Source organism: Dermacentor silvarum, chromosome 2 (assembly GCF_013339745.2).
Source record: "Dermacentor silvarum isolate Dsil-2018 chromosome 2, BIME_Dsil_1.4, whole genome shotgun sequence".
NCBI classification, from domain to species: Eukaryota; Metazoa; Arthropoda; class Arachnida; order Ixodida; family Ixodidae; genus Dermacentor; species Dermacentor silvarum.
Window position 1 is genome coordinate 173,700,244 of NC_051155.1, and position 17,006 is coordinate 173,717,249.

Sequence of the window (17,006 nt, forward strand, 5' to 3'; positions counted from 1 at the left end):
CGGCCAGCGCCTGTCATCTGACAACCCACGGCAGAGAAAATAAAAAGAGAAACCAACTGAGGAACATACACGGGTATGATCGGAAGGCGCTGCTTGACGACATCGAGATGTTGGAAGAGGGCGCGCGCCCGCCGTGGCCGGAACCCCGCCGAGCCGAAGTAAACATCGGCTGGTGGCGGACAAAGGGATCGCCACCGGCAGAAAAAAAAAACAACGTATACGCTACGCACCTTCCGAGGTCAGCATGTGGTCTCTCCAGGCCGCGTACTTCGCGAGCGAAACTGCAGAGTGCGCGCAAGCATGGGACCTAATCCCGCCAAAACTCTGTCAATCTTGCAGTCCGCTGATCCCCCATGAGCGGATCGATAGCCGAGTGGCTGTTTTATGACTCGCTGCCATCTCGTACCGGCAAGGAGGCGAGAGACATATATTTCTAGGAAACGCAAAGGCGTCGCGTAACTATTGAGAGCGCCTTGGAAGTAGATAGACGAGTGGATGGATGCATGCAATATTGTTAATTTCCTTGACTAAAAGTTGTATTTAATGAATTCGTGCTATGTGCTCAGTCCTAAAGGTAACCCAACTAGTTTCTCCAGATACATTGCGTGTCACTTGATATAATAGCACAGCAGCAGTCTAACAAGGGAAATACACCTTTTGAACATAATAAAGCATTTTCCACCTGCGTGTATTCAAAAAGCCAATTACTAACTTGCAATAGAAACTTTAAGAACATGTGGTGTGAAAGCTTCGCTTTAGGAGGTCTAACTTCAAGTTGTATTCCTTACCTTGTTGGAACAGTCGAAGTTGACACCGTGGCTGTTGAGAACGTTGAGAACAATTGGGTCTCGACATGCTTTGATGGCTGGAAGTATAGGCAAAAGGGCGAAAGTGATGTACTTTCATTCGCTTGTGCCGTTATTTAAACAAAGGAAACCAAAGAAACTAGGAGCAGCTGGGACGTGCTTTGCAATTTATGAGACGGCACGATGACTATAAAATGCAAGTCGTGCCTCCACCAAAGTAGAGTTACGGATGCCGTGTTACGTTTTTGTGAGTAACAGCCATGGCCACTGCCGTTAGCGTGCTGCGATATTGTGGCCTGACACTGTGGACTTGGTGACTATCACGACCGCAGGCCGTTGTGTCTACTCAAGACTTGATTGCACCATGAGAACGCAGGCGGCCTTGCCATCGCATTTCTGTCAATTCAAGTCAATTAAAGTCGACGCCGGCGCTGTTGGCGTGTTCTCAGGCGCGCGGTCTACTTCAAAATCCATTTAAGAGCGCAGCGCCTGCGGCGAGCGTCGGCATTCCCAGCTTAACCAAGAGAACGAGCACAGCGAAAGATGAGAGCGCAGCGGCTAATGAGAGAAAAGAGGCGAGAGGACGAGAGCGGTGCAGCAGAACCATGAGACCGAAAGCGGAGGAGGGTATGGCGAAAGCGTGAGAACAAAAGCACAGTGCGGCGACGCTGGCGCCCGAGTAGTGCGCGTCGTTTATGGCGTCATCTGGAAGGTCTGTCTTCGGCGGCTTCTGTGAATCGCTCCCACGTGTCACCCACGCGCTGACCCCACGCACTGGCCCTCGCAATCTCCAGATTAGCGAGGCAGTCGCGCCACACTTCGCTACGTTTGCAACTGCACAGGACCGATTGTCTGCGCCAGCCAACCGCACGTCAAATAAAAACATGCACGTCTAGAGCTGCACTCAAATTTCGCATTAGGGAGCATCATAATCGTCGGTGAATTTTTTCTTAATGTTCTTCATTGGTTGCAAGTTTTACTTATGCAAAATAATTATGCGAAAGCCGCCTCTTTCTACTAAATCTGTTCGCTCTGGCTGTCGAGAATGGTCCGCATGACGCAGTTTTGCAAGGATTAACCTCATACCTCATGCATTCTTCTTACTGCAGTTTTACGTGGCAAAACCAGTTCTGATTATGAGGCACACCGTAGTGGAGGGCTCCGGATTAATTTTGACCGCATGGTGTTCTTTAGCATGCACTACAACTCAAGCACACGGGCGCTTTTGCATTTCTCCTCCATCGAAATGCGGCTGCCGCAGCCGGGTTTCGATCCCGCGATCTCGTGCTCAGCAGTGCATCTCTGAAGGAACGCAGAATGTGCTTGGGCACTAAGTGGTCTGTACTCAAGGGCTGTCAGCGGCACTGTTGACTTGAGAAAAAACTAGTACAGGTGTTATCTGATTCAAGGCAGATGTTAACGTAAAATTGAATTCTCTTGGTCTACCTTTCATCGATATAAGAACCCCAGGGCATACCTCAGCTTGGAGGGAAAGTGCTTTGAAGAGCGCAATTTAGGCCATCTGAGCTTGTTCACATTTACCTGAACTTAAGTAAATGAGTAAAAAAATGTCATTATGATCTAAGCACACGAACATGTTTGCATTCTGCTCATATCAGCGACGGCAGATGCACGAACTGTTTCTCGCAAGAATGGCCTCATCTGAAATATGTTTTTTTTTTTCATGTGCAGCAAAATCCTGGAGCGGCCTTCCCCACGAAATAGCCACCATCACATGGCTAACAGCCACATTTTCTGAATCAATTACCGATATTTTGTGACCACTTGCATATATGAATGTGTTTGTAACTACTTTGTGTAATAACCGCCCCTCATGTAATGCCCCATAACAGGGTCTTAAAGGGGTTATGAACCAACCCTCGCGCTTGGTGAAAAAAAAACATGCATTCCACCGATAGCATACGCTGCTGTGGACATCTCATCTAAATTTTGCTGACGTGCGCGGCGCGCGGAGCTCGCAAGCGGAGCGCGAAGTCACACCTATTATTCAAACACTTTCTTTTCAACAGAAGCCTCCACCTCACTCTTTTCGGGCTGCTATATTTCGTCATATATAGCGGATTCCCATTCGCGGCTACTATTGGCTGACATCCAACAATAAGAAGGACGTTTGGATCAGTGCGCTTCTTCCTTCTGTTACTGTGTGTGTTTATTGAAGCAGTTTAATAAACAGACAGACGTAAACGAAAATCTGCATTTAGAATTTTGATAGTACTTACGTATTTATGGAAGTAGGACTATCGTACTATCACCGACTATCGGCTGCTAACGCTCGGCCGCGCCCGCCCGCGTACGATTAAACTTTGGCCACATTGCTTATCAGTGTCGTAGTCATCGGATTTCCCTAATTTATATTGTTTTGAGCACTCAACTAGCCTCGAGCCGGGCGATACATGAAGTCAGACCAGACGTACGCTTGCCAGCGCGCGCTCACTCCTGGCCGCACCTGACTAATTGTCTCGACAGACATCGCTTCGTAGTGCGCCACTTACAGCGCTTCTAAATCCAGAATTTTGGATGTGGCTTCAATCCGTCGGTCAAGCTGGTGCCGGACAAAGCCCGTGTGTACCACGTTGCACGGCCAGACTGGCGCACATGAGCGCGAGCGCACACTGTAGCCCTGCCGTGCACATAATTAGCCACTGCAATTGCATGCAGCTGCTTCTGCAGCGCGAGGAACGAGGAGGCGGCGCGTTGGCCCTGGAAAATCAACGCTCGAGGGAAGCGTGCTTTTCAACCACTGTTTCAACGAATGCAACCACCACAAGGTGTTCTGCTGCCGAGATGCCGGTTGCTTCGTAGGTGTGCCACCTGGCTCGAGCGCTGGAGGCAAGCGAGAATCAGAGGTGAGAGTCAGACTAAGGAGCTCGAATGACGTTGCAACGACCATGACGGCATCACGAACCCGAGCATATAGCCATCGGCCCAAGTTAGTATACAACATGGTCCACTGGGTCGGCATAAGTTCTTGTTGTCAATTCAATTGACAACAAGTTGCAATTCATGTCATGGCATGCATGGCGTATTATCTATGTTATGACGTGATTGTCATTCATGGAAGGTTCACTTTCAGTCAAGTTATGTATCAGGATGTCCATGACATGAATGAAATGATGACATGCATGTCAAGACTTGATTGGCATGAATGACATAAATGACCTGAGTTAAAGACGTCGTGGCCGTTTCATTCACTGGATATAAGGATGTGTGCGGGGAGACATGCATTCATGACATGACAAGATGCATGTTTTGCCGTTAATGTCATGTCATGGCGTAAATTCATGGAATTCATGGTATTCATGTCATGACATGCATGACTATCATGTGAGGACATTCTTCTCTCGTCATTCATAGCCAGATACATATCGAGCTAAAGAAACGATCCTAAGGGCATATTGTCACTCACATCATTTATATCTGAAATAGATGCAAAGACAAGCATGTGATGTCATTTGATGGGATGACAAGACATACACATGTCTTGTCATTCATGTGCTGACGTACATGACATATGTCATGAAATCCATGTCATTCGTGTGAGGTCATCTACGGCAGGTCATGCATGCATGTCACCCATATCCTGATATAAATTGAGTTAAATAAACGACCACGATGGCATCATGTCGTTCATACTGTCATCCAGCACCTCCACCAAATGTTACGCGAAAGAAGGATTAAGTACTGGAGACAATTTACAAGTATATTTACAAAAGATAGCTGCAGCGCTGGCCAGATCAGCCGACAGCTCGAGAGCCAAGAGCAGTTCGTCTTCTTCGTCTGGGCGCCCGCGCGCATCGTCCAGAAGAAACACACAATATGCATGTAGCATTATCCCCGGCGGCAAAAGCACCGTCCGGGTGCGTCTAAATATCAGTGGGAACAGGAGGGTAATACGGTTTTAGGCGTGCTACACGCAAAACGTCAGTGGAAGGCGGGGCCGACGAGGTACTGGTACTGAATGGGGCGATTTCATACGTAACTGGGGTCAATGCACGCAAAACTCAATATGGGCCTGTGTAACGAGACAATACCATTTATGTCGTGACATACATGCCATGGCAAATATGTCAAGTCAGTGATGCCGTGACATATGTCATTCAACCCGCCATGGTTGCTTAGTGGCTATAGTGTTGGGCTGCTAAGCACCAGGTCGCGGGATCGAATCCCGGTCACGGCGGCCGCATTTCGATGGGGGCGAAATGTGAAAATACGCGTGTACCTAGATTTCGGTGCACGTTAAAGAACCCCAGGTGGTCCAAATTATACAGGAGTCCCCCACTACGGCGTGCCTCATAATCAGATTGTGGTTTTGGCTCGTAAAACCCCACAATTTCATTTTGATATGTCATTTATGTAATGTATGCATGCGTGCCATGTCCAACCGTCCCCCCCCTCATGCCTACTCTGATATGGACCCAGTTGAATAAACGACTACGACGGCATCACGACGTAGGAGGCTAGATAGATGGATACTCAAAGTGTCTCAAATTCCCGACAGAATGCTTCGTATTCATGCTTCGCATTGAACCTTAGTAAGCATAATGTAACTGCTTTTCGCGACTGCGGCCAACCGTTGTGTGAAGCTGTCAGATCAATTTGACACATCAGGAAAATCAAAACCATCTACAGAAACACCATCGCATCGACATAGCGGTCTATACTCTCATACAAGCAAGCTTACATGGAGGTTGTCTGGCGCAGCTCGCATTACAAGCATTCAACCGAAGCAACTGCGACCTGTACGTAACCTTCGAATTATCAGTGCTCGCACACTGCTATTACAATGAACAGCGCAGGATGTCCAACAATCAGGTACGTATCCTACGCCCTGCTTCAATTTATCCTGTAAAAAAAATCCGTGCTTATAAAATGCGAAGTGAAGGCACTACGGTAATAAGACTCGTTCTGTGTGTATTTTGTTTTGCCGACGGTATCCTGATGGTGAATAAGAACAGCACTAATAACACTGACATACGGATGACCGCAGGAATCTGACCTGCTGCATATTTGCACAGGATGGGGACATTGCGCTTTACCTGTCACGTCGTTGCATTGCAGGTTCAGAGTACGTCAGAAAGGCTTATGACACTTTGGTTTGATTGATTAATGTACGGGAATGCAGAAGAAGTGCTTTATGAGCATTGTGAGGCCACAGTACAGGTGAAGCCATCAAACGCTGTTGTGCTAGTAAGGTTAAGCGCGTCGACCTACATAAAAGAAAGACCGAGTGTCGCACAAGCTTGCGGCACGAAAGCAACGACAGTGATAGATTACAGGATTCAGGAGAAGCGTCGTTTGTAATTCTTTCCTTTTATGTATTCCACGTCACGACTCGAGAAACACCGTCGAAATGGTGAACCGTACACTGCCATTTCCTCTTTTTCATTTTGCTTTGAGTGCAGAAGTTGTATTCTGCTTTTTCTTTCCTGATCTCCAGAAGCATCTCGTTTAGACTTTCTACATATCTCGGTAAACATGATGGAGATGCTCGATTTTAACAATTACTAGGTACCACGAGATACTGCGGCAGTGAAATTGTGCGGCATATAAGGATAAGGCACTTGTGACTCGAGTTGGGGGGCCTCCGACAAAAAAAAAAAGAAAGAAAGAAAGATGTGAAGCCATGGCGTTCTCGATCTATTAGGGTGTGATTCATTTGGCTTAGTTACATGAACAAAACTATATTCAACCAAGTCGACAGGTGTTTATGCTTGTTCCTGTTTTCGTTTCTATACATTTCAATGTCATTGCTAATAAGCTAAAGAAGTGTTTGCATATTTAGCTGTCCTTTCAATCAGTGGTGTTCACTGGTAGATACAACAGTGTTTTGGCTGCTGTGTGCCATAAAATAGCGTAACAGAAGAAAAAAATATTCCGGCTGAACCTATAGCACGATGAATGTCCACATTAGTGCGATTAGGATTGAAGCTATATATGTAGCGCGGAAACGCGCCACGTATATTTGAGGAGTGCATGAAGCCGGGATTTTCTTTCGCGCTTCGATGATGATGCTGATTTATTGGCATCCCCCTTTGAAACGATGCGGTGACAAATAGTCTCCTAGCTTGCTTGATTTAATCAGGTATGTATGCATTTTTTATCTAGCATTTTTTTATGCGTCTCCTTTCTTTTTGTTTCTTTCAAAAGCTATATTGTACCGCTACCTATGATTGTAACAGATCCGGTCGTATCAATGTCTTCCCTGCTTTTCTTCCACCAATACTTCAAACGTCGCTTGCTTATCTCGACTGCTGACCGATTGAAATTCGGCGCACCTTAAATCCAAGCGCTTCTGGAAGGTGTACGTTACCTAGGGTTCTCGCTGGATAAATCCCTGCGCATTCCATTAGGGCGTGCTGAGTGGTCTCCAGATTTTTCCTGTAGCATGCATATGGCTCGTCTAGTTCCGAATATTTGCCCCGGTATGTCTTTGTCCTTAGGCAACCGCCTCGAGCCTCCAATAGAAAGGCATTGCCCTTTGTGTTATCATACAGATTTTCCCTTCTAGTTTCTTTTTTCTCATTCTTGCAAATCTCCATTTTTTTTGTTTCCATTTTTTTTCATCCAATTAACTGTCTCTGTTTCTCGCGGGACACACTGTGCCAACTAGCGTGGCACATGTGTGAACATACATTATGGCACGATTGTCTGAATATGTATGACGATGTTCCAATTCTTCCCAACCCCGGAAAAAAGTAAACATTTTTTTTTGCCGATGAAGAGCGGCAACTGTCCAATGCCACATACCCACAGACCCAAGTTCCCGTCAAAGAGGGTCATTTAAGAGTGGCACATACCATATGACACATACCCTGTAAATCAAGTAGGCGTGAAAGAGGTTCATAGTCGCGCATTCAATATACCTAGTGATCCTAGTTGGTCCGACGGTTGGTTTCGAACCGGGTTCTCTCCGCGCAGCGGCCCGATGCCCTACCCATTAGACCACGGACTAACAAGTGACCAAAGTTGGCGGGAAAAGCCGTTAGAGACACCGATAGATAGCTACTGGAAAGCGCGTGGAGTATCTTAAGAATACTAACCCAACTGAAAAAAAAAGCACACACAACACTGGCGCCTATACTGACACGAATACACAAAGAGAAAAGTTGTTTACAGAGACTGAGTGGGGTGCACTTGAGAAGCGGGACAATGTCAGGAGGCAAGAACGCTTCGCAGCTGAAGTCTTGTGTCATGGCGCATGCTTACAGCGTCTTTTCTTTTTCTTCTTTTAATACAGCGCTTGAGGTTGTAAAGTGATTACAAATGCAAATTAAATGTTCGAAGACCTGGTCAACATCGCAGGTGGGACAGAATGACGCGCTGGAAAGATAATTGTAAATAGAATCTCGTATAGGCGAGATTCAGGCGAATGCGACGGAGGTGCGTTAGAGAACGCCTATCGAGACCACGTGGCGTACGAAAGTTACACTTGAGGTCCAACCGATTATGTGGCCCGCATTGTCAGTCACTCTGCGTTGCACCACAGGCTACACCGAGCGCCATGCAACGACTGACGCAAGCGCCTCTGCGGCATTTCATGAAACTTGTTTCAGGGTGAGCTTCGGTGAGTCACTTTATGCAGATCTGATCTTGTTTGCCCTGTCACAGCGGGCGAGCCACCATTGACGCACAACACAATGTGGTTTGACCTTAATAGTTATTGTCAGTGTCTAGTTAGACTTGCAGGTGGGGTGACTACCCATTGCAGCCAACTCAGTAGAGGTGGTAGATGTCGTTTATGACTGATATTTTTAAGATGGTGGTCTTCATTGCCGGGGCCCACAGTCCTATGGTGGATGATGTAGGCATGACCGATCAACCACTGTACATGTGACAGCGAGCTCAGGATGAGCTGTAGCTCTGGCTTGTCAGCTTTTCTCTTTATTTTTTTTCTAGCCTTTCTAGCCTTCCGTATACATTTTATTACTGCACCGGCCTTCACCTTGCCCAGGCACGTCCTTTTTGTAAACAAGCTAACCACGCGTGGGGAGCTTCGCGTTCGTCGTGTATATGTTAGTAATATTTATGTTTTTCGAGGGATCAACTGGCCCATCCGGCTTGTTTTGGTGTATTTGCACTATGGTTGCACGCATCCACACAAACACACGGGGTGTGAAAGGGTTTTGGCGATGAAGTAAGGAAAATTCCTCTGATTAAACTTTTAATCGCCAGTTTTATTCCGGGGCTTTACGGGCCAAAACTACGATCTGATGATTATGAGGCATGTCGTAGTGGATTAATGTTGACGACCTCGGGTATTTAACGTTCGCCAAAATCAACGTAAGTACGCGAGCATTTTTGCATTTCGCCCCCATCAGCATGCAGCCCGCGACCTCGAGCTTAGCACCGCAAAGCCATACTCACGATGGTATGATGGTGGGTTATTCCTCTCCTAATAATTTTTCAAGTAACCTGTTTTTTTAAAGAACTTCTTAAGGATATACGGCAGGCTAGGTGATTTTACATTATCACTCACGCAGCGTACACGGTATTTACGGTTTCTGCGACTTGCGCGTCACCGTTTTCTGCGCACTGTTGCTGAAGGATAGGATAGGAATAAACTTTATTTGTCCAACGGTTATGGCTGTTGGTGCCCGGGGCTAGGCTGCCAGGGGTCCATCGCCGGAGAAAAATCTTTCGAGATCTTCGGCAATGGCCCTGGCCCGCTGGACGACCCACTCCTGGTCCTCGGGTGCCTCGCTGAGGAGGGCGGCTTGCCATCTCTCAGTGAGGCGCCCCGCTTCAGAGGGTCCTGCTGTTGTCTTCCCCGTTCCTCTTGGTCCTTCTTCCGCAGGGCGTTGGCATTCCCAAAGTATATGGGCCATATCAGCCCGTTCGTGCTTGCACCACGGGCAGCCGGGTGACGGGTGCAGCGCGGGCCACAGGCGGTGCAGGTGGTAGGGGTTGGTGAAAGTGCCCGTCTGCAACCGCCTCAGGTCGACTGCCTGGGACCTGTCCAGCCGCCCGTGGGGTTGTGGATATTGCATACGTTCTTTCCTGTAGTGTTCAAGAACCCCTCGGTACGAGGCCGGAAACTCCTCGATATCGCGGTCGGCGTCCCCGTGGCCCCCAGCTCCGTCCGCCGCGATTTGGGTTTTGTCGGTAACTCCTCCACTGGGGTTCCGCACAACAACGGCGGCTGCCCTCTGGGTGATCGCGTCGTGGCGGGTAAGCTGCCTCGCGACGAGAAGGGCATGCTCGTTATAGTTGCGCGGGATGCCGGTGTGTTTTCGGCCGTTAGTATTGTTGTACTGTTGCTGAATAACTGTGGTATATGCTTAAGGGAGCTATTTTATGAAGCGGACAAGGACGCAGTAGTATCACGCTTCTTTGAGGGGAGCTTCTCCTGCGCTCTTGAGTTGACGCAGAGTGTATATTTTTGCTATCGACAACGGTACATTAAAACCGTTGGCATCTTTATCGAGAACGTTATTGCAACTTATTTGCGTTTTGTAAACGCAGCGCAAGAAAGTTCAGCAGAAGCATTCTTCAGTTATTGTTGCTACAAAGAAAACTTACGGACGCGTTGCGTACAATCATTACGGCGTGATTACGCCGGAGGACATGGAGAAAATTCTCACCGTAGAAAGGCGTGATTCGTGGAAGACACTGCCGCCAGGTGTCAACTTTCTTGGCAATATCCCGCACGTCACAGACGAAGAATGCGCTGTCTTCTACACGCTGTGAAATACAAAAGTCTTTGTTTGGACTCACCGTCGCCGTCTTGGTCTCCGGTAGCTCGGATTTACAGATAAACAAAGGGGCTAAACGACGTGGCAATGTAATAGCTTAGATTTTTATTTCGAAAGAAAAAGTAAGAGAGAACTGAACGTATGACAGAGTGATTAAATGGTGGTCATTTAAAAAAAATGCGTGCATCAGCCAGCGCACATGTGCATAGCTCGGAAAAGTTGGAGCGTGGACCAAGGCTGTAGAAGTGGAACATTGACTGCACCAGGCCTTTCGAAGACAACGTCTTCTGTGCTGACTTCGCACGGGTTTGCCCCCCCCCCCCCCTCCTCACTCTCCCACTCGTATTTGGCATGTAGCCATCTTGCACTCATTTCACGGAAAAAAAAAGAAACGTAATTTCGCGCCTTCAGGGCGTAGTAGCGGGTCGCAAAAGATTGCAAAATGTCGGTCTCAACGAGACACAAAGCGAGCATTAGTGGCAGAGTAGGTAAAACTAGCGGTACGGGCGTAAGTAGCTGCAATGTAGTAAAATATGAACGGGATTACACCATAGACTGCACTATCTCCGGGATCGGCCCATCTGGCCTCCTGGCCTATCGGGGGGGGGGGGGGGGGGGGAGAGAGCCACATTTCAACTTCAATGCTGAAGAAGGCAAGGTCGACGTAATCATGTAAAAGATCGTCACACAATAGAAATATCTCATCAACATGCACTATCGCGTCATTTTAACAGGCATGGCACGTGATATCTTGTCTTCTCTAGCGTCAGCATTTGGTTTACCCTCTATTTTTTACTAATATTGAGACTGACTCAGAATTATTCAAACATATCACCTGCAAACAGACCAAGAAGTGTCGTCGTTGTCCTTCCCTAATTAGGAGGGGCATTGAAGTCTTAACTGCATGTGTAAGCGAAAACAAGCGCGATATTGAATTGTTCGGCTAAGTTATGCGTGTAAAACAAATGCTGAAGATCAAATATCAGCCTGCAAACACAGTCACTACTGCAGAACCTATCGAAAGCAACGCAGGGCACACTGCATTACCAGAGGATGTATTAAAATGGGATGACGAGCGTCAAACATGATGCGCCTAAGAATTTAGTAGTAGTGCGAATAGTAGTGCGTGAAGCTTACTTGTGCACCTTGCATTCATACTACTTTCTTGCTCGTCTGCTTAAATAAAGTGAATATGCTTTCTTTGTTCAGCAACTTGGGATTTTGCACTCCCTCCTATAGCAACGATCACTTACCCGTTTCGCAAGAATCTGCCTTGCCACGTCATGCGTTGATCCTTCAGTGAAGACGTAAGTTCCATCGTCCGTCACGTAAGGGGCTTGCGACTGGTGCAAGTACAAAAAATAAATAAAATAAGGACACACACACACAAGGAAGCAATAGCGATTCTTTCAAGGTTTCTTCCGTTGTGGTGTTGACCCGCGGTGTAGGGCATCAGCACCATCAGAAAGATAGCGCAGAGTGAAAAAAGAAGCTGTTGTTCTCAACTGTACCGAGGCTCTGAAGGGTATTATTTGAGTTATAGCATGTGGACGCCGCCATTGAGTTCAGTATTCACATAGCGCATCGGAAAGGAGGCTCCATATCGCTTAGCGTGAGCATGTCTGGCTAGACGGCAGAACGTGCGTTATGCAGGAACGAAAGTCAGAAGCCCCAAGTTGCTTGAGAAAGATTTAAAGCGAATATTTCTGAGCCTCTTCCTGTGGTTTGGAAGAATCTATAACCTAACCTCCATTGACGGTGCAGGTGCAAATTTACGCCAAAATGCCTCGCTCTCATAACTCAGGCAAATCGGGCCATTTCCCATGATTGGTTTAGAACCCGATTCCCTCAGCGTAGAAGCGCGATTCTCTAACCATTAGGCCGCGGAAGCTTGCCCAAAAAGGAGGAATAAAGATTTGGAGCACGCTTAAGCTTCGCCTTTAAGAGTGTAACGCGATAGCATGCAAAGATCCCTGAATGCTTGTCAGGCTTCCCGGCCACTGCATCTTACTTTTTTCTGCATCTTCGCCTCTGTACGCCGCTACCGTTTTACGCTTCCGAGGGGGCGAGCGCCATCTGGATGGGGTTTTCGCAAGCAACCTAACCAAGCGCGCCGCTGTTGTTATGGTAGAAATGCTGGAAAAGGTGTTGGTGTTTGAGTTCCCTCGTAACAGAAATATGTTTTCTCGTACATTCAAATTACAATCCAATGTTATCATGTCTGTAGGTTGTAGTTAAGCCGTACTTTACTTTTTTTCTGCCGGATTTTACTTTGAGAAATTCAATTTTTTTTTCACTAATGCTTTGCGTCACGCCGAGGGCCTGTGTGGTCGGGGTGGTACGGGATGGATTTCTCCGCCACGGACGCCGATGCTTACACCGATGTCGGCGCCCACACCGACGCCGACGCCGGATTTTCTGCTACATTGGGCCCTTAACGCTGTCGCGTTAAACACCTTTACAAGTTTCCCTCGTACAATTTCCATTCGAGACGCTCAGCGCGTTAGCTCGCGTCGCTTGGCAACAATTTACTCTTGCATGCGCGCAGTAAACGAAGCTGTATTAAAACATTTCGTGCTAATTTTATTTATGCATAATACATTGAATAAAGTTTGTATGACTTTGCGTCGCTTGGCAACAATTGCATGTGCTTACTCATTAAAGCGCCTTTGAGCACACGCCTTCGCTTTATCGTCTGCGCAGACCACTTGCGAACTCTCTCGCTCTTTCGAAAGGCTGCATCGGCTGTCACGATTGATGAACGTGAAAAACACATAGGCTATTTGGACGCTTGTGGCCTCTTACGAGCATGCTTCACTATCGTACCGCTTCTTCTGAAGTGCGCGCCAAACTGTTATGTCGTGGCTTTGCGCTTACCCGTTTTGCGACAGCAGACTACAGCGTTCAGCTACGGATTGTAGCAACTGCGCTTGGAGCAAAACTTGATACCTGTAGACTAGTTCGCCAGTCAACAGAATACCAATCCGTAGCCTGTACTTCCCATCATTCGGAACGATCGCAGCGCCACATTGCCCTCAAGTAGCGTTCAGCAGAAGCGGAGTTATTGGCAATCAAACACGGCCTCCGCTGTGCTCCCCTTCCTCCTTCAATGCCTTGCACTGCGAAGGCATACGGCGGAGTGAGGCGGGCCTACAACGCTCCGCCCGGAAACGTCACCCTGGCGCGCAGTTCAAATTTCATTTAGGACTTCCGATTTTGGTGCCTACGCAGCGCTAAACAGTAAGCCAAATACGGTTGTCCTCAGCGATCCGCCGTGCGCTTAGCTACTGGACTCGTGGCTGGCACCTCGCGGCGGCCGCGGTGTAGCCGACCGCAGCGACCAACAGCAGCCACGTCTCGGAATGTGCTTTATTACGAAATAAAGCGCACGGAAAAGAGTGAGGATTATGGTGTCTTTTGAACGAGAGACTTTGAGAGAAAGGTGACTGCGCGTTCCTGCTTGCGAGCTCCACGGACCGCGTACGACAGCAGAACCTGGCTGAGATGTTCACAGCAGCGTATGCTACTCGCGGACTATGTTATTTCAACAAGCCCGAGAGGTGGTTCAGGGCCCCTTTAAAAAGTAAGCCTACGCGTCTTCTAGCAAATGATTAAGAGAGAAATTACGGGACGGTTTCGTCGCCAAAATTGGATGCACGTCTGTCATCGTACTGTGCCCCATGGCGCGTTTCTACAAGGTAAATAACACCGTGTCTTGTGATTCAACGTGTTTTAATGCTGAATAAAACTTCGGCTTGCTCTGCAAGATCCACCATGGTGGCTGAGAGAATTCTCTGCGCATCTGTCATTCTACTGTGACGCAATAGCGCCAGAGTATTGTAATCTGTAAATAAAAAGAGACCTGCACTGTACATATGTGTTGTGTTTCAATACACCGTTGTCCAAAACTATAAGATGGCTTCGCTCACATAGACAGACATCAGGCATCTAGATGTTCGGCATAATTGTTTTTGCGGTTATATAACAAAACACATGTTCCGCGAATGTTTTCGAGTTCGGGCAAGGGCATGCTGTCAAAAACATTATCAAGAGATTGCTTCCATTAACAGGGAGACACATATCGCGCAGAATGATGCTGGAAGCATTTCTGCTGAAGCTGTTAAACATTATTAAGTCAAAATAAATAATAATATTGGCAATAGTGTCAAGGAGACCACTGTTCATTTCATTTATTAATATTGTCAGCCCCATTACTGAGGCTATTACAGGGGTGGAAAGAAAAAAAATAAGGAAAAGAAACGTACAACAAAAAGATAGAAATGTTAAGATACACAGAGCTTGGAAATTGTGAATGTGGAGGTCAGGTCACATACTAGTGCGCGCAGCTACGAAACGCAACCAACCAGCTGCGCAATTTTCGTACATCGACATAGACAGAATGCTATGGCCTAAGGTCGTTGAACAGAACACAAACACCATTAAAAAAAATCACTTAGTGTCGTGGCCTCTACAACAGTATCATTCTTCTTCTTTCTGGGGTTTTACGTGCCAAAATCAGTTCTGATTATGAGGCACGCCGTAGTGGAGGGCTCCGGACTAATTTTGACCACCTGGAATTCTTTAACGTGCACTACAACGCAAGCACAGGGGCGTTTTTGCATTTCGCTTCCATCGAAACGCGGCCGCCGCGGCCGGGATTCGAGTGACGCAAGCACAGGGGCGTTTTTGCATTTCGCTTCCATCGAAACGCGGCCGCCGCGGCCGGGATTCGAGTGACGCAAGACGCAAGCGCAGCTTGTAAAGCGAGCGGGTGAGGTTGGGTTACTATTGTTCATCGGTGTACGTAACTCTTGACACGAAGAACTTGCGTTCGTTGATAAAAGGGACAATGATAAGAGGCCACAAAATCTACACGTAAGAACGAGGAAACTTCATTACCGTACTCTGTGACATCAACAGACGCTGAAAAGGTCCAGATGTGCGAGCATTTCCGAGCGTCCATGATCCGACCTTCTGTTTAGGTGACCGTAGCAGAAGCCGGCTCATCAGCATTTGGATTGTTTGGATGTATCCGATAATTGAACCACGAGAAACGAATTCTCCTGAAAAAGTTGTTTAAGGAAGGTCTACTTCTTTTTCATAGGATACTGAGGAGGCTTAACATCTTAAGTTTCCAAAGGCCTCTCTTCATAAGCGGTGAATATTGCTTGCGGAAACAGGTTTGGTTTCGACAATGCATGCTATATAAATTATACAACTACACTTAACAGCTTACGCTACGGCGCATATGCGCATTTGCGAGATTTCGAAGCGAAGCGGGCACAGCGGGCAGCATGCAAGGGACTTGCGACTAACCAGCTTTTCTTATTTTTCGTACCCTTGCACGTAGCCCGGAAGAGCCGAATGGCGCATTATATTTGAAACAGTTGGGACGCCAATTACAATACCAATTTACTTACTCCGGAAAACCAAAACCTCTACAATAGAAGCGGACCTGGGCGACCCAGATACGTTTTTCTCCGCATGTCGCGGTCGTTTACTGGCAAAAAGCAACGTTGCATTAACGGATGGATCCCGCAACGGACGCACAACCATAGGCGTCGAACCCTTAATGAGAGCAACATTAGAAGTCAATGTATTCAACACGCCCTGCGCAGCGACGGACGTTGGTATAGGTTGGCACTCTTTTCTTCCTTTAGTTACTCCACGATTTCTTTTGTTTAGGGTGGCCTTTTGTATCCTTTAGATAAAGCAAGCGCGTGAGGAAAAAAAAATACCGCATATCCACGGGGTGAATGATGATGAGTGGGCGAAGCTCCGGAGGGAATCATCGGTAAACCGTGAATCTTCCGTGTAATTCGCCCAGTCTCGCCGCACTAAATCGAACGATTGACTTCCACCAATGACGCGCGCCATATGTGACGTCATTCCTATTTTATAACAGCGCCCTTCATTATAATTGCACCATCTCCCGCTTAAGGGGACGCTAGCACAAACGCGTTAGAAACGTGCCGTACTCTCTAGTAAGGGGGAGAGGCCACAGCGTCTTACGCAGCCGTTTACACATGCCGGAACGTGCACCGCGTTTGCCGACGCCATCACATGACTGCTGAGAGAGTATAACCCCCGTATTCATAAACGCTCCTCGACTTGAACTTGACTTGCCACCACCTTCAAAGCGTTTCGAACGCGCTGCCCAAGGCGGTGGCAAGTCAAGTCGAGGAGCGTTTATGAATACGGGGGTAAGGCGGAGAGGCGACAGCGTCTTACACCAGCTTCTTACACGGGCCGTAACGCGCTAGCACAAACGCGTTAGAAACGCGCAGTCTTTCGTTAATGTTGGGTATTTATTGTCATCGTGGTGCGTGTGTCCATGTGCGCTTCGTGGCGTAGTGGTTAGCGCCGCGCGTTTGGAAGCGAGGAGTCCCTGGTTTGATTCCGCGCTACGGACACAACTTTCGGAAATTTTTTTTCATAAATGTAGACGTGGCTACCTACTACTACTACTACATACTACAGAGGAGGG

At 47.6% G+C, this 17,006-nt stretch overlaps 1 protein-coding gene across 1 annotated transcript in view; it reads right to left on the minus strand.

Moving 5' to 3' along the window:
• The window catches only part of LOC119442138 (ornithine decarboxylase-like), a 29,630-nt gene extending 13,936 nt beyond the window's left edge, over nt 1-15,694 (minus strand). The window contains exons 1-4 of the mRNA XM_037706890.2: nt 15,419-15,694; nt 11,773-11,862; nt 10,409-10,508; nt 789-865 (exon numbers count right to left, since the gene is read on the minus strand). Of these exons, the coding sequence (XP_037562818.1) occupies nt 789-865; nt 10,409-10,508; nt 11,773-11,862; nt 15,419-15,532 (381 nt within the window). The 5' untranslated portion in view covers nt 15,533-15,694. The remainder of the gene's footprint in view (nt 1-788; nt 866-10,408; nt 10,509-11,772; nt 11,863-15,418) is intronic.
• Nucleotides 15,695-17,006: the final 1,312 nt, after the last annotated feature.